General features: G+C 42.5%; 1 protein-coding gene across 1 annotated transcript in view; it reads right to left on the bottom strand.

Moving 5' to 3' along the window:
• The window catches only part of stk26 (serine/threonine protein kinase 26), a 117,998-nt gene that overhangs the window by 23,772 nt on the left and 66,872 nt on the right, over positions 1-27,354 (bottom strand). Inside the window, exons 2-3 of the mRNA XM_048544478.2 lie at positions 22,755-22,985; positions 6,025-6,081 (exon numbers count right to left, since the gene is read on the bottom strand). Coding sequence (XP_048400435.1) covers positions 6,025-6,081; positions 22,755-22,985 — 288 coding nt within the window. The remainder of the gene's footprint in view (positions 1-6,024; positions 6,082-22,754; positions 22,986-27,354) is intronic.

Raw genomic sequence — 27,354 nt, forward strand, 5'->3', positions numbered from 1 at the left:
TGCTTAAATATGCAGATCTATCTGAATCTCACTGTGAAAGGGTTAGAATCCTTTACAAGATTCAGAGGCAAATGTGGAAACATCAACTGAAGGAATCCCAGCAGATCTGATGGGATGGTCTTCACAAAACATTATACAGGGCTCAAAATGTACATACAGTGGGAGACGGGAGCCAAGCGCTCACAAAACTGAGAAGGGCACTTGTTCACTAGCTTAACAGATTAGCCACTAAAAAAATCTCATGACTGGAAATGGACCACAGAGATCTGGAAATATTCTCTCACACCATCACTGTCACACCTTGCACAACAAACATACGTCAACATAGCACTTTGGAGCAGGATTGGCCATTCTGACCTTCAAACCTGTTCCACCATTCAATAAGATCATGACTGATCTGCTGTTGCTCCAACTTCAATTCCCTTTCGGAACCCATTATTCTTGATGCTCTTGTCTATCAAAATCTAATTTAGTCATGAATAAGTATAATAATCTAATCTCCTCACTTTCTGGGAAAGAGAATTTCAAGAATTTATTAGCTTCGATGTGGTCATGCACTCAGCTGTCCAAAGTTAGCACGCTTCGTGTACTCAAATTATGTTACTATTCAACCTTTAGTAATTTCTATGGTTTGTGTGAGGTCTTGTTCAGAATCTGTGTTTTGGTTTGGAGTCAGGCAGATTTTATTTCTAAATTAGGAATTTATAAAACACCACATTGACTGACTGTCTACAAATTGTGTGCTTTTTGAACAAAATAGAATAAATCTGAACAAGGCCTCATACCTAAAATGCATTGTCTGACCTAAAACGTTCTTTAAAACCTTTAGGGTTCTCTCAGGGCAGTGACTTGAAAAAAATTTGGGGATTTACATATATATGCTAATCAATTAAAACATTCTAACTATTTAAAGATTTAACAGCAAATTAGGTTTGCTCAATTCATCCTCATCAGTTCTGTAACTCTATCTTTTGCTTAGAAACCCTGTGTCTGATGCCATCTCTCTCACTAACAACTGGAGGACGAGGCGCTCCGAAAGCTTGTGTTTTCAAATAAACCTGTTGGACTATAACTTGGTGCCTTGTGTTTCTGACCTTTTAAATGTTGTAACTGCCTCTATCTACCATGTCCTCTGGCAGCTCGTTCCATATATCCACCAACAGCTGTGTGAAAATGTTGCCCCTCAAATCCCTTCTATATCTTTCCCCTCTCACCTTAAACTTATGTCCTCTAATTTCGGACTCCCCTGGCCTGGGAAAAGACTTTGGCTATTCACCTTATCGCTGCCTCTTATGATTTTATAAACACGTATGAGGTCACCCCTCAGCTTCTAACACTCCAGGGAGAAACTACCAGATTGTCCTTATAACTCAACTCCTCCAGTCCCAGCAACATCCTTCTATACATACATACAAATGGCATGGGAAATATGACATCCACGGTCCCTTAAACCTGCCTGCAACCCCTCATCCCACTTTCTGTCCATATTATTGATAGTGATACAGACCACAATCTCTGGCTAATCGCACTTCTCTCTTCAAGAGTTCTGCAGCCACTCCGTGATGTCCTCACACGAGGATCAGTAGTTAATACAGCTCCTGGATACAGGTCTGCAGCACATTAACATTCATTTAGCTACTGAATCTCCTGAGACTGTTGCCTATCCAATCTTGCTGCTACATCCACCCTACTGTACAACCGAGCCCGGAGGAACCATTGTGGTCAGCAGTATTAGAAACTGAATACAGGTTGGACAGTCATCAACACTTTGGGGAGTCCTGCACTAACTGCCTGTTCTGGTCAGCATCTATTCCCCCTCTGCCGGCACATCACTAAGCTGCAGAATGACCACGTCAAGAAACAAGTCATCCATAAAACTCTCAGTCTTCAACCACAGTTCTAGATGCTACACTCCACTCGGAAAGATGATTAGGAGCACCTTAAGTAGTTAATATCACTAATTCAATGCATTGTGGCAGTGGAATGAATTCACAAATACGGTCTCATTTAAGTCATCAGCAAACGTTGAAGCATAATTCACTCATAATTTCTGCATTGAAATGGAAAGTAGTATAAAATTAATTCTGAATGTCTCAGTGGAAATTTACTTGACGGTTCAGCATCATGTGCCAGTTTGTTCCAATACTATGGGTGATTTGGTTCAATTGCTTCACTATGCTAACTCACTGCTAGAGGGCATGCAAAGATTCTAGCTTGGAACTTCACAATCACATTGGTAAAAATCAAGCAAAGGACTGAGCACTGCATTGTGAGAAAGAATTAACTCAGCAGCTCAAACAAACAGTCACTGATGCTCCTGTTACATTTCAAACTCAGCTCTACAGGCAATTGAAAGACCACAGCACACTAGGAATGCACTGCAGCACTGCTAAGGGAGAGAGTTGACTTCAATTAACTTCCCTGGGGCAAACCTGCAGTCACCCTCAAACAGCCAGTGAAACACAGGGCAGCTTTTAAACAGCAGTACCACAACGGTTCCATTTATTACTCAACATCTTTCCGTACAATCATTTACACAATGCATTAGAAACAGGCCACGCCATTTCCTCAGCTCCTGTGACCACAAAACAGACCAGCAACATATACAAAGCCCCAAATTAATTCAAATGCAGTGTTACAGAGCAATGGAAAACAATGTTTACTTGGTTCTGAGAAGGAAATAGGAGTGAGGTCCTCTCTAGCCATTCTCTGGATAGTGTCTGAAACTTGGCCTGTCACAGTTTAAGTGAGCAACAAATTGCACAGGACAGCAAAATCAACTGCGCTTCTGCCACTACCTGCAACCTGAAGTTGTTTCAGAGGGTTAACAATCACAGTTTGCTCTGTAAATTAAAATGCGTCGCCACCCTGCATTGCAAGAGGTCTAATTTCCTCAGGTGATGATGCACTGCTGCAAGACTGCACCTACACTCCTTGGAGAGGTTTATTCCTGGTTCAAAAGATTTCACTCCTAAATAGGGTTACACATACTGGAGAGTGATTAAACCAAACCAAAAGATAAATTGCTGGAGAAACTCAGTATCATCTGTGGTGAGAAGGCAGAGTCTGAACAGATGAAGGATCATGAAGTCCAAAATGTTAACTTTGCTTTCTCTCTCCACAGACACTGCCAGAACTGCTAAGCTTCTCCTGCAAATGATGCTTTTGTTTCTGCAGTTCTTTGTTTCATGTTAGGGAACCTAAGGTCATCTCTTTCTGGCAGACATCTGAATGCTCCGCTGTTGTGCGGAGACCTGCAAATTATAAGGGGAGAAACCTTGGGGCATTGTACAGCTAACGCCAAAATAAATGATAATGTGCATGAACACACTATCTTCACTTTTATATTGGCTTCCACTGCCTTGGTGTTAGATGAAATGTCAGACAATTCCGTCTTCATGCAGCTGTCTGTACTCATGTCAATTCGAGTACTCAAATGCAAATAGGCAAAAAGAGGAAGAAAGACTAACAGTTTCAGTTTAAAAAGCTCAACAGGAGGCACAGCTCAAATGGCCAAAATAGGGCAGGAAGTGTCAAGTAGCTTTTCCTTTGAACTTGTTATCATTGCTGAATGAGCAGTCAAGTGTGTGACCAAAACAGGACTTTGCGGTGAAGCCAGGTTTCAACACAGAATAGAGAAGCTGCTGTCACTGTCAACGTAAATCCAGCACAGCCCACTGCACACTAACTAAAGAAACCACAAGTTGGCGCATGACACACAAAGCCTTCTGCATAACGGCAAACTAGACAGGGTCAAAGGTAAACGAGCATTGAGATAATCATGTTTCATATCTTCAGGGTTTACAATTCTTCACTTGATATGGTGGACACCGCCATTAATTAAAAGGGTGTCTTACCATTCGTTCTTTTTTCTCATTTCGCCATCAGCAACCCTCTTTCACACTCTCCATTTAACAGCTACAAAGAATGGAAATGAGCCATTAACTCAGACAGGTTATCACTCCTGTCTGTTAGATGGGATTCATTGGGGTCTGGGGAAACTGATGAAACACTGATAGCAGTGTGAACACAATCATCATCACTGAATGTACTTAAACAAACCCGTGTTACACTTAAATTCGTCTTCCTCACAGGAACAGGCTCTATCACATCATCAAGCCACTCCCTGCTGACAGCTTCACTTCTCACTGTTTAAATAAAAAGCTAGCGGCTGAGCTGTGCTGCTCACAGTGAGTTGGAGGTTTACCGTGTGATACTGTCACATTGTGCGTCATTCTACATTCACAGATTTCTGTGAGGGATTAATCAGCGGGGTCCTGGTTCCTCCTGAAAGGAAATATCAGCCTATAGACTTCTCACATTTACAATGTAAAAAGTGCTCTACAATAGGGCAATGTCCAGAACATCATTGAGTCCTGCATGTATCAATCAAAAACTGAGGCAGAACAACAGGAGGGATGAAAGGGAGATAAACTGCTACCATTGACTTCAAAGGGGATATTCATGACAACAATTTCTATTCATATAGAACATGGTCAACCATCAAGCTCCAATGAGTTGGTAATGGGACAGAACGTATGGAGGATGAACGATAAACAGTTCGCTCATGCAGCGATCCGAGCCTTCTCTCAACAGTGGAAAATGTCTTCCTGGAGTCATCCCTCAATGATGCTCTCTCCCTTTCCTGAAGCCTGAGCCTAAAGTCAGGAGTGATGCCTCACTGCAGCACTAAAGGGCTACAGCACTGTCACAAGTGCTGCCTTTTGGATGCAAGGTTAAACAGAGGCCCTGAATGGATGTAATAGACTGTATAGCAACATTTTCTTAAATGAACAGAGGACATACTCCCTGTGTCCTGGCTAATGTTTGCCTTTCAGTCAACTCAACAGATTATTAAGTTGTCATCGCATTTGGCACCTTGTTGGGTGTAACATTGACCATTGGGATTCAATTACAATAGTGACTGCACTTCAGGACGATTTGGATAGATGTAAAGGCTGCAGGAGGGCCTGAGATTATGAAAAACACACTGTCATGTTCATAATCCTGCAGAGCAAACTGAAACATGGAACCATCATGTGCTAAAGACAGGAGGCAGTCAGATCATAATCACTAACAGAAGATTGGAATAAAATGGAAGGAGCACAAACTATTCATCAGAACTGATACCAGAGTGTGTGGAGACTAGGTTTCAGTATCGGGGAAGCAACGTGCAATCTATTCTGACTTCCAATGTGTAATAAAACCTTAGGTTGTCACCTTAAACACAAGCTACTTATTTGTCCTGATCTTATGCAGAGACTCTTGGGTCGCATAACGTCCTAGCTTGTTCTAGAGTGTGACCAAATCAACTAATGATTTAGCTATCAGACACTGCGAGGTGTAAGCAAGTAGGATACTCAAATTTCAGGGGCTGTTGCAATGCCAGGGTGCACAATTGGTTGCTGCACCCACACTGTGTGCTGGATAGAGTTGGTTCTGGAATGCAGTGGATTGTGGGCAATAAAGCATCCATTATTGGTTGATTGATAAATTGAGCATCTATGTTAGGAGCTCAAAGGAGGAGGGAATCATGGGTGGTCATGTGATAAATCCTGCTGGAAAATGGTCCAACTAGTGTTGGTAAGGCAATACAAGGCACTTTTACTTGAGTCATACTCAGCAATAAAAAACATAGCAGGTACAATAAAATTCTGAATCAAGTCAAACAATCTACACTCATTGAGATAATCAACATTCTCCAAATTTCGAAACATTCCATGATTTTGCAACCCCCAGATTTAATGAGGGCACTGACTAGGTGGAAAGAAGCCATGAGGGGAATTAGCATGTAGCCAGGGTGCCAGAGATAACTAAGCTACTGCACTGATACGTACAGAAGGAGACCTTTCAGCCTATTAATCTTGAATCTCCAAATGAGAGGTTCCTCTAGTACCATTCTCCCTTGTCTCCAAATGCAGAGTAGCTTTAATCAGATCCAGTGCGACTTCCAATACAGACCTTCCGTGATGATCAATGGAAAAATTAATAAATTATAACAAATATAATTAATAAATTACTTACCAAATCCAAAGCTGAACCACCTCCTAAATATTCCATGATGATCCATAACTTTGTCCCCTGTAAAGAGAAAGGTACATAAATAATTAGCTGGAAGAATCAGAGGTGGGACACATATTAGAGTCCAGGTGTTCACATTCTGCCCCTTTTTACCAGCAGTGAGTGACATTATGAGCCGTTTATTTGGTTGCACTGCAGTTTTTGATCCTTTTACCTCAGAAGGCAACTGTAGATCTTAGTATAGAGGGAAATCTTGGTACCTTCAAAATGATCCTTCCAAAAATGAGGGGCTATCGACTGATGCACAAAATATAAATTGTGGTCCATCAGGTGTTGATGCAGGAGGTTACACTTCTGATTATCAGTCATCATTAGCATTCCGCACTGGGCCTTGCACGTCATCACATCTTTCTGGAAACAGGGCCTGAATCGCAGTGCTTGATCCCATGCACTGGCTTATGGTCAAAAATACCCCTAAACATGTATTTATGAGCTGCAAATATGGAAGTCAACTCCCATGTATGTATAACACCAAAGATGCTTTGACTGGCTGAATTTGGGGATGGACTTATAGACTGTTCATTATGCCAAGCACGCATTTTGGTGTCACAAAAAAAGTTGTCTTATAAGCTGTGATCTATGATATTTCTGTTACCATTTCTCTTTTGGCCTTGGGATCTGAATTGTGCTTGAAGTCCTCACATTGGCAGGTAAACCACAGCTGGGTTTGTCTCCAAAGAAGTACAACACAAGCTCGAGGAGAATTACCTCATTTTCCTCTTCAGCATTGCAAAGCCTTGAGGTCTCCATATTGGAATATTTAACTTCAGAAACTGATTGCATTATGTCTGTTCTGTATTTTCCTGTCCTCCTACTTCCCTCACCTTGTTTACTCTGCACTCAGTAGGCAGGACACATTCTCTCCATTTCACACATTCACTTACACCCATTTTAGATCTCTCTATTTTCCACCATTAACAAATCAACTCTGGAGTCTTTCCATAGAATCACAGATCACTACACTGTGGAAGCAGGCCAATAGGCCCATCAAATCCACATCATCCCTCCAAACAGCATTTCACCCAGACTCATCCCCCTACCCTGTCCCTGCATTTCCCAGGGTGAATCAACCTAACTTGCACATCCCTGGATAGCATGGCCATTCTACCTAACCTGCACATCTTTGAACTGAAAAAGGAAAAATGGGTCACCCAGAGGAAACCCACACAGACACGGTGAGAACATGCAAACTCCACATAGTCGCATGAGGGTGGAATCGAACCTGGGTCCTTGGCATTATGAGGTGGCAATACTAGTCACTGAGCCACCATGCCACGCTAAGTAAATTGCTCATTTGCAAGACCTCTATACCACCTGCTCTCTTGCTCCTCCTCTGTCTCTGTCAAAAATATAATTTTAGAAAACAGCAATATTCAACACCTTTCAAGTCCGAAGAAGTGTAATAACCAGACTTGAAACAGTAACTCTTTCCCTGCACACATGATGTCAGATCACTTGTGTTTCTCCAGCATTCTGTGTTTGCTTGATAAGCTAACATGTAAGAAGGCTGCAAAAAAAAAATATTGTGGGATTACAGGTATCAATGAAAATGTGACAGATGAAATACAATGTAAGGAACTGTGAAGTTTTGTACTTCAGATAGAAAAAGCAGTATTTTTTGTTTAAAAAGGTGTGGGAGTAGGCATTGCCAGCATTCAAGGGGCCTGAACAGTTCTATTCACAAATCACAGAAGGCTAACAGTTAGGAAGGTAAGTGTCTCTGTAAAGATGGTTAAGTAAGGAAAAGTCGCTGTATTCTTCCCAGACATTAAGGCTGCTCATTCATTAGAGTACAGAAGTAATATAATTTTACTACAATTGTATAGTGCTTTGGAAATACCATAGATGGAATGCCATGACAGATGTTGAACTCCTATTGTGAGGATATATTTTCTTTAGAAAGATTGCACCGATTCTCAGAATGTGGAGAAATTAGTGAGAAATTGAGAAATACTGAACTGAAACATTAACTCTGATTCTCTTTCTTCACAGATGCCATTGAGCATTTCCAGCATTTTCAGTCCTTTTTTTCCAGTTTATCTTAGATTCTCTGCACCTGTATTATTTTCCATGCTCTCCAGAATCCAGAAGAAAATGACATGTTCCTGTTGAAACATGTGCTACAATCGTCAGTGTAATCAGATAATGTTTTGGGACACATTTTTTAATTTCAGTCTGACAGATAATAAACTAGGATGGGTTGATTGTTAGAAATTATAAGACTTAGGCTGTTTTACTGAGGAGAAGGTGAGAGGGCCTTGCACTTGAGAGATGACAACAGAAGCCTGTGCGCTACCAGTGCAGAGTCAATCCTCCAAAATCCCAGTGTTGTGGCTGAACAGTCCACTTAGTTTGAAGATAAAAGCACATTAGGGTCAACTATAACACAATGGCAGTACAACTTGGAGGCAAGGCCAACGTGTATCATGTGGCTGTGAAGAGGGGGATAATGAAAGCCATTTTTGCGATCAGGTTACATACGCCCTACAAACTCTCATACTCCCTCAGTACGTGCGCCAGGGAGGCAAAAGTTTTTGCCTGGAGTGCAGACAGAAAAGACTGCAAGGCTTTGTAAACCATCACATCTGAATGTAGAATAGGAGAAGTAACATTGTCACAGCAATCTAAGGATTCTGAGGAATTAGTTCTGATATAGCCAGAGATGAGGAAGAAGCACTTGGACAGTTTTTTCATCTGTTATCCATGGGTGTGGGCATCACTGGCTGGACCAGCATTTATTGCATTTCCCAACTGCCCAGAGAGCAGTTAAGAGTCAACCGCTTTGCTGTGGGACTGGAAACACATATAGGCCAGACCAGGTGAGGACAACAGTTTCCTTCCCCATAGGATATCAGTGAACCAACAATCGAAAATGGTTTCATGATCATCATTAGACTCTTAATTCCAGATTTTTTTTTTCCACTGAATTCAAATTCCACCATCTGCCACAGTGGGATTTGAGCACACGTCCTCAGAATATTACCTGGTTCTCTGGATTAATAGTCTAGCAATAACACCACCAGGCCATTGCCTTCCCTAGGCAGATTTATGAAACTTTCTGAAAAGCATGTGGAACACTCAGTGGTAGGCTTGTGATGTTACTACTTGGTGAAGATGGGAATAATATCAACTCACTGGAGTCTTGCTTGCTTGTAAGGGGAGCACCTCCATGGACAGCATGACCTTTGAGTACGAAAAGAATGGTTCTTTTGGTAGTTTAAGTTTCTCAAAGATACAAAACCATTAGTCAATTTCTTCTTAGTCAGTTTTTTCTAAAAACAGTAAATGTTTCAAAATGAGAAATCTTGCTGCGTTATCCTTCTCAGGAATTAACTGGAAACATAAATTTATTTTCAAAACAGACTGAAACACAAACATAATGTTTAAGAGCCTCAATGAGGTCGATGCTGGGCAGCTTTCTCGGGCAGGCAGTCTAGGACTGAGGTTATAGCACCAGAATAGGGCAAGAGAGGAAGTCCAAAGATGATGTCAGGGGCAAGTATTTTTTGACACAGAGTGGTAGTGGAGGCAGATACGATAGAGGCATTTAAGAAACTTTTAGATATGCACTTGAACATGCAAGGATTGGAGGGATATGGACCAAGGGCAGGCATAAGGGATTAATTTAATTTGGCGTCATGTTCGGCACAACACTGTGGGTCAAAGGGTCCATTCCTGTGTTGTACTGTCCCATGTTCTAAGTTCTAATAAGTTGCTGACACTTCAGGACTTAGATGAAGGATGCTGTCTTCACTAAAAGGTTTGAAATCTTGGAATTCAGTTGGGGAAGCTCAATCAAAGTTAATTCAAAATGGACAGAAGTTAACTTTTGTATCCTGAAAGAATGATAAGGCATAGGGTTATTATGGGAGGGTGTAGCTGAAATAATAGAACATCTACCAGTTACTGACTGATAGAGCAGGCTTGGTGGGCCAAATGGTCCATCTGGGTCTTAATTCTTATTTTTATGTTCAATGGCCTGCAATCTCGCTTCTGATCGAGAAGGTTACAGAGTCATACAGCACAAAAACAGACCTTTCAGCCCAGTTCATCCATGTCGGCCAAGTTTCCCAAATTAAACTAGTTCCACTTGCCTGTGTTTGGTCCATATCTCTTTAAACCTTTCCTATTCGTGTACCTGTCCAAATGCCTTTTAAATGTTCTAAACGTACCTACATCTGCCACTTCTCTATTCAAACCATGGATCTGGGCATCACTGGCTGGGTCAGCATTTTGTTGCCCATCCCTAACTGACCTTGAGAAGGTGATGTGGTGAGCTGCCTTCTTGAACTGCTGCAGTCCATGTCCTGTAGGTGGACCCACATCATCTATATGTGTGATCTCAGTGCAGTAGTGAGGAGTGGTTTTCAGTGAGATATTAAATGGACGCTTTATCTATATTCTCAGAAAAACTCTCACCAAGATCTGTCCACGTTATCAGGAAGAACAGAAGGATTTCTCCAGCTGGCCTGGCTAATGGGAATATTGAGAGAAGTTCTGGTCACCACACTACCAGCTTTGGAGAATGTGCACTGACAGTTTACCAGGATGTTGCCTAGTCTGCAGGGTTCCAGTTATGGGACAGGTTGGATAAACTTGGACTGTTTTCAATTTAAAGACATGGGTTGAGAAGTGACCTGATAGAGGTCGACAAAATTATGAGAGGCATAGACAAAGTGGATAGTCACAGGAACAAAAACAAAAGTTGCTGGAAAAGGTCAGCAGGTCTGGCAGCATCTGTGAAGAGAAAAAACAGAGTTAACGTTTCGAGTTCAGTGACCCTTCCTCAGAACATGGATAGTCACAAGCTGTATTACTGGGTGGAAAGAGGGCACATGTTCAAGGTAACATGGGGAAAGTTAAGGGAGAAGTGCAGGGAACATTCTTCACCCAATGGTGGGGGATGTCTGGAATGCACTGCCAGTGAAGGTGGCAAAAGCGGGCAATATGAACAGGAGGCATAAGAAGGGACAGAAACTGTGCATGGGCAATAATTAGCAGGTCCAATTAAAGATGAGAAATTGGAACAGACTTTGTGGGCCAAAGGGCCTGTTCCTGTGCTGTATTATTCTTTGCTCTTATTCCATTACTAATGCTGCTTATCTGTTCACTGCAGCAGTAATGCTTGTGGGAGCTTACTGTGCTTATACGATTCCAACACTATAAAAGTGACTATTCACAAGCACCTCATGAGTTTATAGCGCACTTTGGATGACTGTGAAAGTTCTTTTTTCCTTGACATTACCATATAATAAATAGAGTGAAATTATCTGCAGCAAATGGGAGAGACAATGAGCCTGTCATTACAGAAGGAAGGTAAATAAATCATTCAGACATTCTCTCCATTCTACTACACGAACTGAGTTTTTCCCCATTAGTTACCACAGTGAGTAAAGTTTTTGCGCATTTTGGACATCTTGAGAGCGCATTTGTCTCCCACCCCACCTCTCCAATGTATTTTGAGAACTCTGTCAGGTGATCCTTTTCTGAATGCAAGGTAATCTAAAGGGGGTTACTGAAACAAGGAAAGGAACCGTCAGCCAATGCAAACCCAGCTTGTTCCCATAAACACTTTCATAGAATATTTCCAGCTGGCTACTTTCAGCTGGACAAGTTGGCATGTCTGATGCCAGGTCAATGACAGGTGTATACGTATTACATTAAAACATACTAGAGAACACTGGCTCCAATACCAATTACCAGGGAACGCCACCACATACTTCCCTCTAGTTTGATAAACAACTCTTCACTAAAACCCTGTTTGCAAATTTCAGCTCCACACTGCCACTACCTCATATTTACATGTCTATTACATGGTACTTGGAGTGATAAAGTCATACAACATGGAAACAGACCCTTTGGTCCAACTTGTCCATGGTGACCAAATATCATAAATTAATCTAGTCTCATTTGCCAGCGTTTGGCTCATATTCCTCTAAATCCTTCCTATTCATACATCAATCCAGATGCCTTTTGAACATTGAAATTGCACCAGCTACCATCACACCTCATATTCCATACACAAACCAACCTCTGTGAAAAAGTTGTTCCTTAGATCCCTTTTAAATAATTACCCTCTCCCCCTTAACCCTTTCCTCTCTAGTTTCAGACTCCCCTACCCGGAGGAAACGACCTGACTACTCGCCCTATCCGTGGCCCTCATGATTTTATAAACCTCTATAAAGGTTCCCCCCTCAGCTTCTGACACTCCTGGGAAAATAGCCCTAGCCTATTCAGCCTCTCCCTATATCTCAAGCTCTCCAACCCTGGCAAATTTTCACAACATATATAGCAGGGACACAAGAAGTGAATGCAGTATTCCAAAAGTGACCTAACCCAATGTCCTGTACAGCCGTAACAAGACGTCTCAACTCCGAAACTTCATCAAATTCTGTGAAAATCATCACCCCGAGTCCCTTCATCCCCCAGCCGTTACATCATCCTTAAAAATAGACACTCAGTTCTTCTGCTCATTTTAGATTGCTTCAGTTTATGCAAATTTAGAAATAAAACAAGGAACTAACAATGGCTGTAATAATTCAGCTTCCTCTGCCACACCCACCCTTTTCTGAGCCTAAGTCATAGTTCTCCCTAAGTCCCCTCATATACTCGTAAGTTCCCCCCTCAATGTCCCTCTTGTGCTCTTGAGTCCAGCTTGTCCATGAGACCCACCCCTTGCTCCCAGCAAACTGCTGGCCACCCAAGTTTGTATCCCAGCTCCAAATGCTAGCAGACACTGCAAAGTGACTCCCTTTCATCAGATACTGTTCTCTTTACATGCATCTTCTCACCTTTTACATTGCAAATAATTATTTTTGTTTCATTTGCACCCTGCCAGCTCTTTCCAGGGTTCTTTTAACAGATGGGCACAGCACTGAAAAGGTCCCAACTTTGTCAATATAATCGCCCTGTCTCCAGAATAAGTTGCAGGTGAATAACACAGAGGCTTCACAGCTATTAACAGAAATCAGAGTGTTGAGATTAGACCGGTATTTTCAGGTTGGCAACTTGTAACTAACTAGTGGAGTAATGTACAATTAGACACTAATGGCAGTGATGATGGAAGTAAATGGACAATAACCTTGTAGTTCATATACAACACAAAAATAGGTGGGAAGTTAAACAGAGGTTGACAAAGAATCTGTACAAGGCTAGGAACAGGTTAAGTGAGTGGGCAAAAAGCCAACTGAAGATTATGCAGGAAAATGTGAGGTTATGCAATTTGGCAGGAAGAAAGAGGAGCAGAACATGACTTAAATGGAGACAGATTGCAGAAAACTGCATCCCAGAGGGGTCTTGTGCAAAAGTCACAAAACAATACAAGCACATCAGAAACAGGGAAGGCAAATGCAATGCTGGCCTTTACCTCAAATGAAATTTTTGTTTTATTCACTCACAGGATGTGGGCCTCTCTGGCTAGGCCAACATTTATTGCCCATCCCTAACTGACCAGAGGGCAATTAAGAGTCAAGTACATTACAACGTGCCTGGCGTCACATGTAGGCCAGAGTGGGTAAGGATGGCAGTTCCCTTCCCTAAAGGACGTTAGTGAGCCAGATGGGTTTGTCTGATAACCAGCCAAGGTTTCATGGTCATCATTAGACACTTTGCGGCACAGTGGCTCAGTGATTAGCACTGCAGCCCACAGCGCGAGGGACCCGGGTTCGAACCCAGCCTCGGGTAACTGTCTGTGCGGAGTTTGCACGTTCTCCCTGTGAGTGAGTAGGTTTCCTCCGGGTGTTCCCGTTTCCTCCCACAGTCCAAAGATATGCAGGCTAGGTGGAATGGCCATGCCAAATTACCCGTAGTGTTCAGGGGTATGTGGGTTATAGGGGGATGGGTCTGGGTGGGATGCTGCAAGGGGTGGTGTGGACTTGTTGGGCCGAAGGGCCTGTTTTCACACTGTGGGGAATCTGATCTAATTCTAATTTCTTTATTGAAGCACGGTAGCGAGAATGTCTGGCTGAAACCATACAATGCATTACTTGGACCATAGAATCTCAGAAATATAAGTTCGCCAATTTAAGAAAAAGATGAGGAGGAATTTCTTCTCTCAGAGGGCAGTGAATCTGTGGAATTCTTTACCTCTGTGGGCTGTCGAGGCTGAGATATTCAGTATATTCAAGGCTGAGACAGATGGATTTTTTAATCAGGAAGGGAATTAAAAGGTTATGTGGATAAAACAGGAAACAGAAATTGAGGATTATCAAATCAGCCATGATCACATTGAATGGTAGAGCAGACTTGTTGGGCTGAGTGGTCTATTTCTTTTCCAATGTCATACGGTCGTAAATTCACAGAGTAACCTCTCACAATCTCAGGATGTCCACTGGACTCTTTCTGAAGCATGACCATCTTTTTCCCAGGGAAATGAGCCAGGTGGCCATTGTTGAAACTGTGATGACGTTGGACGAGGAAAGAATATTCTCAGGGGACCCACAGAAAAAACTCATCAGATCAAGTACAAATAGTAGTTCAGGAATTAGGAGGCGGCTGCCATTTGGCCTTTTGAGCCTGCTCCACTATTCAATGTGATCGTGACTGATCATCCAACTCAATAACCTGTTCTTTTAATCTCTTTAGCTCCAAGTGCTACATCCAACTCCTTCTTGAAACTATACAATGTTTTGGCCTTGGCTGTTTTCTGTGGTAGTGAATTCTTCTGGCTTACCATTCTCTGGGTGAGGAAATTTCTCCTCACAGTCTTAAGTGGTATACCCCATATCCTTAGACTGAGCGCCTTAGTTGTAGACCCCTCTGCCATAGGGACCATCCTTTCTGCATCTATCCTGTTGAGTGCTGCACAAATTCCACAGGTTTCTATCCTCATTTTTCTGAACTCCAGCAAATATAATCCTAACTGATTAAACTGTTCCTCACATGTAAGTCCTGCTATTCCAGGAACCAGTCTGATAAACCCCTCTATAGCAAAATATCTCAGATTTATCTTGATTTATTTAAAGCATTGTCACTTGTACCTAGGTAGTGATAGGTGGATAATGTCGCCACATTCTGGCACCATCTTGGATTGCAGAATACTTTACTGAACAAATTATGTAAATGGCAAAATGCTAAATAAATCAATGTTAAATTTATATCATTAAACCTGAAACAGCTTCAAAATTTCGTTTTTCCCACTGTAGATTTCAGCCTCTCTGCTCCTCCAGGCACTGCCGTCATCCAACATTGTCGTCAGACTATCCTTCCTTGGCTGAGGAGACCAAAACTGCACATAATCAGTCCAAGATGGCGGCAGCCTAGGATGTTCTAGGCAGACCTCCTCTGCTCTGCCCATTCTTGTTCCTTTTCTTTTTCTCTTTTCCTTTTCTCAAGTAGCTTTTTAAATACTGGAGGCCGTGGAGGCAGCAATGAGAGTCCCAGACTGGAGGCCATCACGAGGGAGTGAGTCTCAAAACCCGGTGGCCGTCATTGAGGAGGCCATTGTCGGGCTACAGGCTGTCGCGGGAAGGCAGGTCCCGACTGGAGGCCATCGCGGGGGGGGGTGCGGGCTTGGGTCCCTTGCAGACTGGAGGCTGTCGCGAGGGAGGGGGTGAATCCCAGACCAGAGGTTGTTGCAAGGTGGTGTGTCGCTTGCAGACTGGAGGCAAGGTCTTGAGTTCTGAAGCCCAGTGATGTCTGTGGATTTGGCCCACTGCAGTCTGGAGGCTCGCTGCTGGCACAGATTGGGGTCAAAGGACAGTAAATTGAGTGTTTTTTTCCTTTATATTCTTAGGCTGAACTATTATTTATTATTCTTTCCTTTATGTAGCAAATACTAATATATTTGTACCTAGGTATCTTGTGCCCAAGATGGCACTAAAAGCAGTGACACTGCAAACTTTTCACTATACTCATTCAAGTGCCCATGGCAATAAAATTAATTCACAATATTGCACAGCGGCCTCACCAATGCCCTGTTTAACTGCAGAAAGACGATGTTGTTGCTGTATTTGGGTCCTCTTCCAATGAAGGCTAACCTACCTTTTGCATTCTTCACCACTTGCTGCTTATTTGCAGTGATTGGTGTATAAGGGCACCCGGGTCTTGTTGCAAATTATCCTCTGTCAATTTACACCAAAATAGTGCTGTTGGAATTGTTATGTTGGCCAGAACACAGATGGTGCCTCAGTTCAATGCTTAATCTGAAAGACCACACCTTTGTCAGTATTGCACAGGAATGTAAACTCAGATGTGTACTAGAGTGTTAATTGCAAGCCATATGAAGCATATTTAATCCTAACAATGGCATGACTGTACAGTCATCAACAACCCAATACCGAACACAGAACCAATAGCTGTTTTCAAAACAATAATCATTCTTGGGATCTATGAACGTTATAGGAAAGGAGAACATTCATTGACATCCATAACATTCCTGAAGGAAGTAGCGGTGAGGTGCCTTGATGAATCAGAATCCTTACAGTGTCGATGCATGCCATTCAGCCCATCAAGTCTACACTGACTGTCCGAAGATCAGATCACCCAGACCCACTCCCCTACCCTATCCCTGTAGCCCTGCATTTCCCACAGGTAATCCACTGGGCCTGCACATTCTGGACACAATGGGTGATTTCTCATGGCCAATCTGTCTAACTTGTACATCTTTGGACTGTGGGAGGAAACTGGAACATCTGGGGAGGAGCCCATGCAGACACGGGGAGAACGTGTAAACACCACTTGTAGTTATATGAGGGTGGAATCAAACCTGGATTCCTGGCGTTGTGAGGCAGCAGTGCTAACCACTGAGCCACTGTGCCACTCTTAAAATGGCATACCTAGGAAGTTTAATCGGGAGTCTTTCAAGTGAGGTACAGGCACCGATGGGGTTTGAACACAAGATCTCTTCCTAACTAGGGAGGCGCTTTGACAAACAAAGCCACAGCACTGTTGCGAATGCTAGATCCACAGTGCTGGTAGGGGAGATTTCTAGGAAGGAATCATGTTCCAAGTCAGAATGGTGAAGTTTGCAGGGCAACTTGGAGGTGATGGCATTCCCATGATCTTACTGCAGATCAGGATCCTGGAGATGGGAGGTGAGAGTTCCTTTGCTTTGCAACACACTTGTTCAATGACGAGCTCATAGCTGTGTATGTCTCACACTCAGGGCAACCTGATGAAATGTAAAACACTTCCTCTGCACCAATTCCTCATTTAAATAAAAAACTGAAGACACAAAGCCCAAGTGAAGAAGGAAGACGGAGGGAGCCCAAAAATCAAAAAGTTTGATGCTGCTAATTACGCAATCACCCTAATTTGTGATGTAGTGAATACCACACCATCATACACAGCACAGAAGGGAACTCACAACACATTGCATTTGTGCCAGCTCTTTGACAGAGCTGACCAATTTGTCTCAGGCCATTTGCATATTCCTCATGATCCTGAAATCTCCAAGAATCTATCCAATTCCCTTTCGAAAATCAGTGTTGAATCTGCTTCTGCTGCTGTTTCAAACAATGGATTTCAGATTACTGTTTTTCTTCCGCAATTTACAAAACCTTTTTTCCTCGTGACGTTGAATCTGTGTCCAGTTTACTGGCCCTCCTGCCTGTGGAACACATTCTCTCTGTCAAAAGCTTTAATACTTTAAGCACTTCCATAAATCTCCCTTCAGCTTCTCTGCCCCGAATCTAGCCTCTCCACAAAACTGGAGGCTGGGATCAGTTATAGCCCAGTAGGTATGTAGCACTCTCACCTCTTAGATCAAAAGTTTCAAACCTTATGCCAGACACTTCAATAGATCATTGAGACCACCAACACTTTGGGGCAGTACTGAAGAAATGCTACATTGTCTGACTTTCAAATGAGAAGTTAAATCTGTTTACTCTCTTGGCTAGACAATGTCTTCACATTGTCCAAGTGTCCTGGGGATACTTATTCCTTCGCCAACATTGCTGAAAGAGGCTGCCATGTCCCCTACTTTACAACAGCAACTACATTTCAAAACCCTTCATTGGCTTTAAAGACCTAAAACATCTCTCAAAATGGTGAAGAGGGCTACAAAAATGGAATTTCCTTTATTTCGCTTGGTGAGAAATGGTAGCTGAAGCACCCAAGAGCAGCCCGCAGATACTCCTGGAAACAGCATGATGCAGCCTATAAAAATTTGAAAACTCTAATATGAATCTACCATCAACGTGCACATTCTGGACACAATGGGTGATTTCTCACGGCCAATCTGTCTAACCTGTACATCTTTGGACATGAACTCCATTTCTCTCGCCTCAGATGCTGCCAGATCTGCTGAGTTTCTATAGTATTCACAGTTTTGTTTCAGATTTCCAGCATCCACAGTATTTTGCTTTTACTCGTTTCAGAAAGGGTTCTCTGATTGTTGAAGGAGATACTCAGCGGTTTACCCTCATCATACAGGTCCCAGATCTCCAAAAGAGATGAAGCTACTGTAATGATATTGACGTCTAATGAGTTAAGCCAAAGCTTGTGGTGAAGTGTAGGCATAATGAATGGATGGCGTGGTGGTTAGCGCTGCTGCTTCACTGCACCAGGCACCCGGGTTCGATTCCATCCTCAGGCGACTTCCTGTGGTAAGTTTGCACATTCTCAGTGTCTGCGTGGGTTTCCTCTGGGTGCTCCGTTTCCTCCCAAAGTCCGAAGATTGGAAAGTAAGGTGGACTGGCCATGCTAATTGCCCATTATGCCCAGGGATATGCAGGCTATGTGGATTAGCCGTGGGAAGTGCAGGGATAGGGTGGGGAACGGGTCTGGGTGGAATGGTCTTTGGAGAGTCAGTGTGGACTCAATGGGCTGGATGTCTGTTTCCACACCGCAGGAATTCTATGAATATGTGCCCTCCCATTAAGATATTCGCTTTGACCTTCTTGTCTCCTCCTAGAAACTCCCATTCCTTTCAGTCTTTACTTTTAATTTTAATTCCTTGATCCTCATGATATTTCAGTGAATTTTGATAGTCTGCTTTCTGTGATTGGAACATCCTTCTGACAACCAGGTGCCCAAATCAGCATGCATGATTGTAATTGAAGAAATGGTTTCAAAGTTGTACATCTGCTGCACAGGATCTTCCATATTTGAGCACTATTTTGATGACAATACTCAGCGTGCAACAGGAAGAGACAGAGTGTACAAGGATTAAAAAACTGGAGATCAGGTCAAAGGTCAAGCAAGCTATAAAGGTAAAACTAACAGCTTATTATTTAAATGCACATCATATTCAAAACAAAATAAATGAATTAATAGCACAAGGAGAGGTTAACAAGTATGATCTTATAGCCATTATGGAGACAACAGTTACAAGTAGATTGCAGCTGGGAATTATCAATGCAGGGTCATGAGACTTTTCAGAAGATCAGGCAGGAAGGGAAGGGTGGTGAGGTGACTTTGTTAGTATGTGATAGAATTAATTAGCATGAAATGTCTTGGTTTGAAACATGCTGAATCCGTATGGATGGAAACAAGAAATAACAAGGCGAAGGCAACCATGATTGGAGTATTCTATTGGCCCCTTAGCAATAGCTGCTCTTTAGCATAGAGACTAAATCAGGAGATAATTGGGGGTATGAAACAAAGGTAGTACTTTGATTGAGTGACTTTAATTTTCATGTAGATTAGGAAAAACAAGTCAGCAGAAGTAATCAGGAAGAAGTCAGAGAGTGAATTCGGGATAATGTCCTGGAACAGTGTGTTGTGGATCCAACCGGGGATCAGACTATTTTGGATCTGGTAATGCATAGAGAAGCAGGTTTAATAAATTATTTCTGAATAAAAAGTCCCCTAGGGAGCAGTGGCAATAACGTTGTAGAATTTAGAATTCAGTTTGATTTGGAGAAACTTTGGTCAAAAGTAACTGGCTAAACTTAAGTAAGGGTGTTATTATTAAATGAGGGCAGGGTGTTTGGAGATTGGACTGGGAATGGTGATAGAAGAAAAGAGGAGAGTGGCAGATGCTTAAAACATTGTTCATGACTCACAGCAAAGGTAAATCCCTGTGACAAAGCAGCATTCTAGGAAGGGTATAACCAACCACAATAAACCAGGGAAATAAAGGACAGTATGATATTGAAAGATAATATAAAAAATGTCAAAGATTAGTGATAAATCAAAGGATTGGTAAAGCTTGAAAAGCCAATAAAAAATGACCAAAATAATACTAAAGAGAGAAAAAAATAAACTATGTGGGCAAACTAGAGGCAACAGGGAACATAGACTCCTTAGAAAATGAAGCACAGTAAATGATAATGGGGAACCAAAAAATGAGAGAAGAGTTGGACAAATATTTTGAATGTCATCATTATAAATGATACTCATAACATGGCAAAAGTACTATATAATCAACAGGCTAAAAGAAAGTGGGGGAGGGAGAACAGAGAGGGGGGGAAGGAAATGAACGTAGCAACTATCACTGGAGAAAAAATGTGCCAGAGAAACTAATGGGGCTAAAAGCTGATAAGTTTCCTGGGTCTGATAGGTTGTATCCAAGGATTTTTAGGGCATGGATACTAGAGCAATTGTTAATTTTAAATCGGAGATGGTTAATTTTTTTTAAGCAGAAATGTTTGGGATATGAGCCAAAGGCAGGTACATGGAATCAAAACACAGATCAGCTTATTGAATGGCGGACAAGATGCAAGGGACTGAATGGCCCACTCCTGCTCCTGTTGGTTGTAATCTTCCAAAAATCTTTAAGATTCTGAAAAGTCGAGGATTGGAAAACTGCCAATGTAACATCCTTATCCAAAAAGAAAAGGAGACAAAACCAGGTAACCATAGGAGAGTTAGCTTAACATCAGTCATTGGAAAATGTTACATTCTGTCACAAAGGATGTAATAGCAGAGCATTTGGAAACACAACATAATCAAGCAGAGTCATGTGTGGCTTCACGAAGGGAAAATCACGTCTGTAAAATTTATCATAGTTCTTTGAGGGAGTAACAAGGAGGATAGATAAAGGTGAACCAATTAATGTAATATAATTTGATTTCCAAAAGGCATCTGATAAGGTACTGTACAAAAGACTACTAAATAAGAACCCATGGAGTTAGAGGTAGTAAATTGCCTGGATAGAGGATTGATAGCTAATAGGAGACAGAGTACAGATAAAGGGGGTATTTTCAGAATCATAATTTGTAACTAGTGGAGTGTCACAGGAATCAGTGCTGGGCCACAATTATTTACAATATATATGAATGACTTGGATGACGGATGTGAACTTGCTATCAAGTTTGTTGATGACACAAAACTAGGTAGGAAGGCTAGCAGAGAGGATGACCTGCAGTATCAGCAAAGGGATATAGATAGGCTAGGTAAGTGGGCAAAAACTTGGCAGATAGAATATAATATGGCAAAATGTGAGGGTAACTTTGGCAGGAAGAGTACAGGAGCTGAACAGTGCATAAAGGAGAAAGACTGCAGGAAGGTACAGTACAGAGGGATTTGGGAGTCCATGTCTAATTTCAGCAGGTAATAGGCAAGGCAAAGCCAATGCTGGTTTTATTTCAAAGTGAATGAAGTATTGGAAAATAGGGAGGTCTTGCTCATACTATACAAAGCACTAGTGAGACTATAGCTGGATTACTGTGAACACATTTGATTCCCTTATCTAAGGAAAGATGTTACTGGCATTGGTGGCAATCCAAAGAAGGTTGACTATGATGATCCTAGGGATGGAGGGATTTTCTTATGAAGAGAAGTTGAATGAATTGGGCTTGTGTTCATTGGAGTTGAGAAGAATGGCTGAAAATCTGTTGAAACACAAAATTCTTTGAAGACTTGACAGGGTAGATGTGGAGAAATTGTTTCCCCTTGTCCAAGAGCCTGGGACCAGATGGCACAATCTCTGAGAATGGTGGTGCCAATTTAAGACAGAGATGAGGAGCAATTTTTCATTTGGAGGGCAGTGAATCAATGGAATTCATTATTGCAGAGGGCTGTTGAGGCTGGGTTTTTAAGCATATTTAAGACTGAGAAAGACAGATTTTCAATCAGCAAGGGAATCAAGGGTTAAAGTAGGAAGGTAGGGATGAGGATTAATCAGGCTGCGATGATCTCATTGAATGGTAGAACCAACGCAATGGGCTAAATGGTCTACCTTTGCTCTTATGGTTCACTTCCAAGACTAAAACACGATTTCCAAAAAGAAATATTGTTTTTTTAAGCCTCTGTGGAGTTTAGATGAATGAGGGGAAATCTAATTACCGTAAATATCATGCTGAAGGGGACTGACAAAATATACACAGTTAGGGTACTTCCTCATGTGGGGCAATCTACAATGAAGCCTCACCATTTTAGGGTAAGGGTTGGCAGATTTAAAACAGAGATAAGGAGAACTTACTTCTCTCAGTGGATTAGGCATCTGTGAAATTTACTACTGTAGAATGTGGTGGATGCTGGGACACTGAGTAAACATAAACATGAGATAGGCAGATTTTTAAATTAGTAATGGGTTGAAAGGTTAGGAGAGCAGATAGGGAAGTGGAACTGAGGCTGAGATGAGGTCAGCAGGAGATCATTAAATAGTGGAGCAGTCTTGGGAAACTGCCACTCCCAGTTTTTATTTATTTAAAAAAGAATGAGAAGTTACAGGGAAATGGTTTTACAGTAGGTATGTCCAGTCTGAAAGCATGATGAATCAAAACGTCTCCTTTAATACTTAATGTCAACAATTCCACTGTAATCAAATATATCAAGTTGTTCATTACCTTTAAGTATGATCCAAAATATTTTGTTACATATGGACTGTCACATTGACTTAAGACAGTTATTTCCTGCTGGATATCTTCAATTTCGTCTTCAGCTTCTTCGAGGTCAATGATTTTGATTGCAACTACTTGCTGTGTTCGGTTATCAATTCCTTTGAAGACTTCACCAAAAGACCCCTTTCCTATTCGCTCCAGTTTGGTAAACAGTCCCTCAGGGTCTGCCCGGTGATTCTGACAAACAGATTAACAAAAAAAATCAGCAACATTAACACTTGCTCCTCTGTGTGATAAACTGACCGGCTGCTGATTGCATACATTTACCATATCTCCTAAAGCCACAGCCTCTACTTGCTGAAAGGCCAAGTCCATGTGGGCACTTTTGGAGACGTCACATCCCCCTAATGCCTCTCCAAAGCAGATATAAGATCATAAGAAATATGAGCACAAGTAGATCATTCAACCCATCCGGCTTTGGAGACCGGATCATTGAACTCATTCAGCGCTGAGCGACATTTTTGATTGGTAAGAGATTATGGGGAGCGCGGCCAGGAAAAAGGAGTTAAAGCCACGATTAGATCACCCACGAAATGGTAGAGAAGGCTTCACCATGACTTGCAAATATTTTGCCATTCTTCCACTAACACTGGGTCAAAATCCCAAAACTCCCTCCCAACAGTGCTGTGAGTGATCCTACACCACTTAGACCGCAGCAGTTTGAACTCAGCACCACCATCTCAAGGGTAATAAATGCTGGCCTTGGCAAGGAAACAGATATGATTTTCACAAGTTTTCCTGACCCTCCCCCACAGCCCCAGGCCCACCTTGATTATAGCTCCAGGTACATCATTCAGTGATTTACTAACTACCCACCATATTGATTTTAACCAGATAAAACTGAAATAACACAGATAAGATCAATACGTAGAACTAGCCACAGGACGAGGCACTCAGCTATGGACACCTATCAATTTCAGTTCAAACCACAGGCGACATCTTGCAGTGATAGGGCTTCCTTATTATGCAAGAATTAAGGAAGCCAAAAGCCATTTAAGAAAAAAGCTAAGAAAAAAGCACATTGTAAAAAGTTTGAACTTTTCGATCATTAGCTTTTCCCCTCCAGGGCAATCTGCTTTGTTAACAGAACTGCACAGCATGTAAATCCTGGAAAACATAATAAAGGGATTAGCTGGTGGGGGTTTGAGGAGGAATTGGTAGGATAAGGAGGCTTTGGAGAATTGGGGAAACTGAAGGGTCTTTCTGGACAAGTGAAACAAGTCTAGTTGTTACTGGTGAGCTTTTTCCTCCAGGGCTGAGGACTAATGCACAGTCACTGAAATGGAGAAGAAATACTGCTGACTCGCAACTCTTGCAGCACTACTGCTTGACAGTGACTGTCGGAAGGAAAAGTCTGTACTTCTAAGCAAGATCTTTCAGTGGCATATTGGGGGGGGGGGGGGGGATCATATTCTGCAGGTGCATATACTGATCTGAGCAAATTTGAGGGATTACTTGTGATTGTAAAATCTGTACTTGAATATAAAAGGGTTCTTAATTTTTGATCACTAACCCTATGGAGTCCCTCTCCAATAGTTTTATAAGCCATGCCTTGAAATATGTAATCTGCAATTCCTGGAAATTAAATACCAATCAAGTCTTCTTTTCAAAAATATATCAACCACATAAACGCCTCCACACGATAGGACCAAGAGGGAATCCAGTCATCACACCTTGACATTCAAAGTTATTAATATCACTGAATCCACCATCCTAGGAGTTATCATTGGCCAGAAACTGAATTGGATTACATTAGAAAAACAGTAGTTGCAAAAGCAAGTCAGAGACTAGAAATAACAAAGTGTGGAGCTGGATGAACACAGCAAGCCAAGCAGCATCTCAGGAGCACAAAAGCTGACATTTCGGGCCTAGACCCTTCATCATCTCTGAAGTGGGGTCTAGGCCCGAAACGTCAGATTTTGTGCTCCCAAGATGCTGCTTGGTCTGCTGTGTTCATCCAGCTCCACACTTTGTTATCTTGGATTCTCCAGCATCTGTAGTTTCCATTATCACTCAGAGACCAGAACTGCTCACTTCCTGTCTCTCAAAGCCTGTCCACCATCTTCAAGGCATAATTCAACAATGTGATGGAATGCTCCCCTCTTGCCTGGGTGGGTGCAGCTCCAACAACATTCAAGAAGCTCAACACCATCCAGTATACAATCAGCTGCTTGACCGGCACTAAAATTCCTTCAAAGTTCATTCCCTTCACCAGCAACGCACAATGGCAGCAATATGCACTCACTGCAGCTACTCTCAAGACTCCTTTCAAACCCGGGACTTTCGTCACCTCAAATGATGAGGGCAATTACAAGCTTTATGAAAGCACCATCACCTGAAAGTTCCCCTCCAAGCCACACACCTCCTGACTTAGAAATATTTCACCATTCTATCAAGTTGCTGGCTTAAAGTTCTGGTAACCCCCTTCTGCCAGTGAAGTGCACCACATGGATAGCAGTGGTTCAAGAAGGCAGCTCATCATCACCTTTAGCGGTAGTGAGTATGTGCTGGCCCAGCTAGTGTTGACCACATCCTGTTAATGAATGAAAATGAGGATGATGTAGTTTTAGGCAGGGTCCAGTGAAGATTCTGTCACATGGTAAAAGGAAATGCATAACATGAAGGACTTGAATAAACTAACCTGCTTTCATTAGGATGACACAGATTACAGAATGATATAATAAGAATGAGAAATATTAGACAGAAGTAATCACTGTCCTGCTGTTAAGTCCAAATGCCATGGTGGGAGATCTAGAAGGCAGAGCAAGGGGAACTTCTCCCAGAGAACGATGAGGTCACAGAATGCATGGTGAGCGATTGAGGCAAAGATTAACTAGTGAAGAAGGGAAGTTGGGTTGGAAAAGGTATGTGTGCTGTGTGATAAAGACGAAAGGCATCAGAGACTGTCTGGGGGCTGAATGTATTTAAAGGTTCCAAAAAAGACAAACATTGCACATTGTAGGAAACACCAATCTCTATCAAAACGGGATGAGACGGCACTCCCAGATCATGTGCCACGGTGACACTACAGTCTGGCACTCTGTGTGCTTGTAACAAGTCTCCACATGATAGTACTGATAGGCGTTCACCCCCTTTCATCATGCTGAAACTGTCAAGCCAGAGTTTTTGAATCAGCCTCACCCTCTCCTTCAGGCAAAGTGTAACCATTCTTTTCCACAAGGGGGTAGTGAGTGCTGACAAAGGGAGGTGAATATGAGCTCTTCCCATCTTTCTGATCAGTTGTTTGCAATTTCCGTCAGTCTCCATTACTAGTATGGTACAACAATTTGTTATCTTGCAGTCCTAATGACGTATCCAAACCCAAAACACTTCCTGCCTTTCCACTTGGCAACTGTTAAAGAGCTTGCTGCTTATTTCCAAAATTTTCAGATTAGTTTTGTTCTTGCCCCATTACTGCACCTCTCCCATTCCATACCAATGCTCCAGATTAGAAAGTCAACCGATCCACATCACAAACATCTTAAAGATAGTAAAGTGGGAAGCTGGACGAACACGGCAGGCCATGCAGCATCTCAGGAGCACAAAAGCTGACGTTTTGGGCCTAGACCCTTCATCAGAGAGGGGGATGGGGTGAGGGTTCTGGAATAAATAGGGAGAGAAGGGGAGGCAGACCGAAGGTGGAGAGAAAAGATGATAGGTGGAGAGGAGAGTATAGGTGGGGAGGTAGGGAGGGGATAGGTCAGTCCAGGGAAGACGGATAGGTCAAGGAGGTGGGTTGAGGTTAGTAGGTAGGAAATGGAGGAGCGGCTTGAGGTGGGAGGAAGGGATGGGTGAGAGGAAGAACAGGTTAGGGAAGCAGAGACAGGCTGGGCTGGTTTTGGGATGCGGTGGGGGAAGGGGAGATTTTGAACCTGGTGAAGTCCACATTGATACCATTGGGCTGCAGGGTTCCCAAGCGGAATACGAGTTGCTGTTCCTGCGACCTTCGGGTGGCATCATTGTGACACTGCAGGAGGCCCATGATGGACATGTCATCTAAAGAATGGGAGGGGGAGTTGAAATGGTTCGCGACTGGGAGGTGCAGTTGTTTATTGCGAACCGAGCGGAGGTGTTCTGCAAAGCGGTCCCCAAGCCTCCGCTTGGTTTCCCCCATGTGGAGGAAGCCACACCGGGTACAACGGATACAGTATACCACATTGGCAGATGTGCAGGTGAACATCTGCTTAATATGGAAAGTCACATATGTGACTTTCCATATTAAGCAGATGTTCACCTGCACATCTGCCAATGTGGTATACTGTATCCATTGTACCCGGTGTGGCTTCCTCCACATGACTTTCCATATTAAGCAGATGTTCACCTGCACATCTGCCAATGTGGTATACTGTATCCATTGTACCCGGTGTGGCTTCCTCCACATGGGGAAAACAAGCGGAGGCTTGGGGACCGCTTTGCAGAACACCTCCGCTCGGTTCGCAATAAACAACTGCACCTCCCAGTCGCGAACCATTTCAACTCCCCCTCCCATTCTTTAGATGACATGTCCATCATGGGCCTCCTGTAGTGTCACAATGATGCCACCTGA

This window comes from Stegostoma tigrinum, chromosome 15 (assembly GCF_030684315.1).
Source record: "Stegostoma tigrinum isolate sSteTig4 chromosome 15, sSteTig4.hap1, whole genome shotgun sequence".
Lineage (NCBI taxonomy): Eukaryota > Metazoa > Chordata > Chondrichthyes > Orectolobiformes > Stegostomatidae > Stegostoma > Stegostoma tigrinum.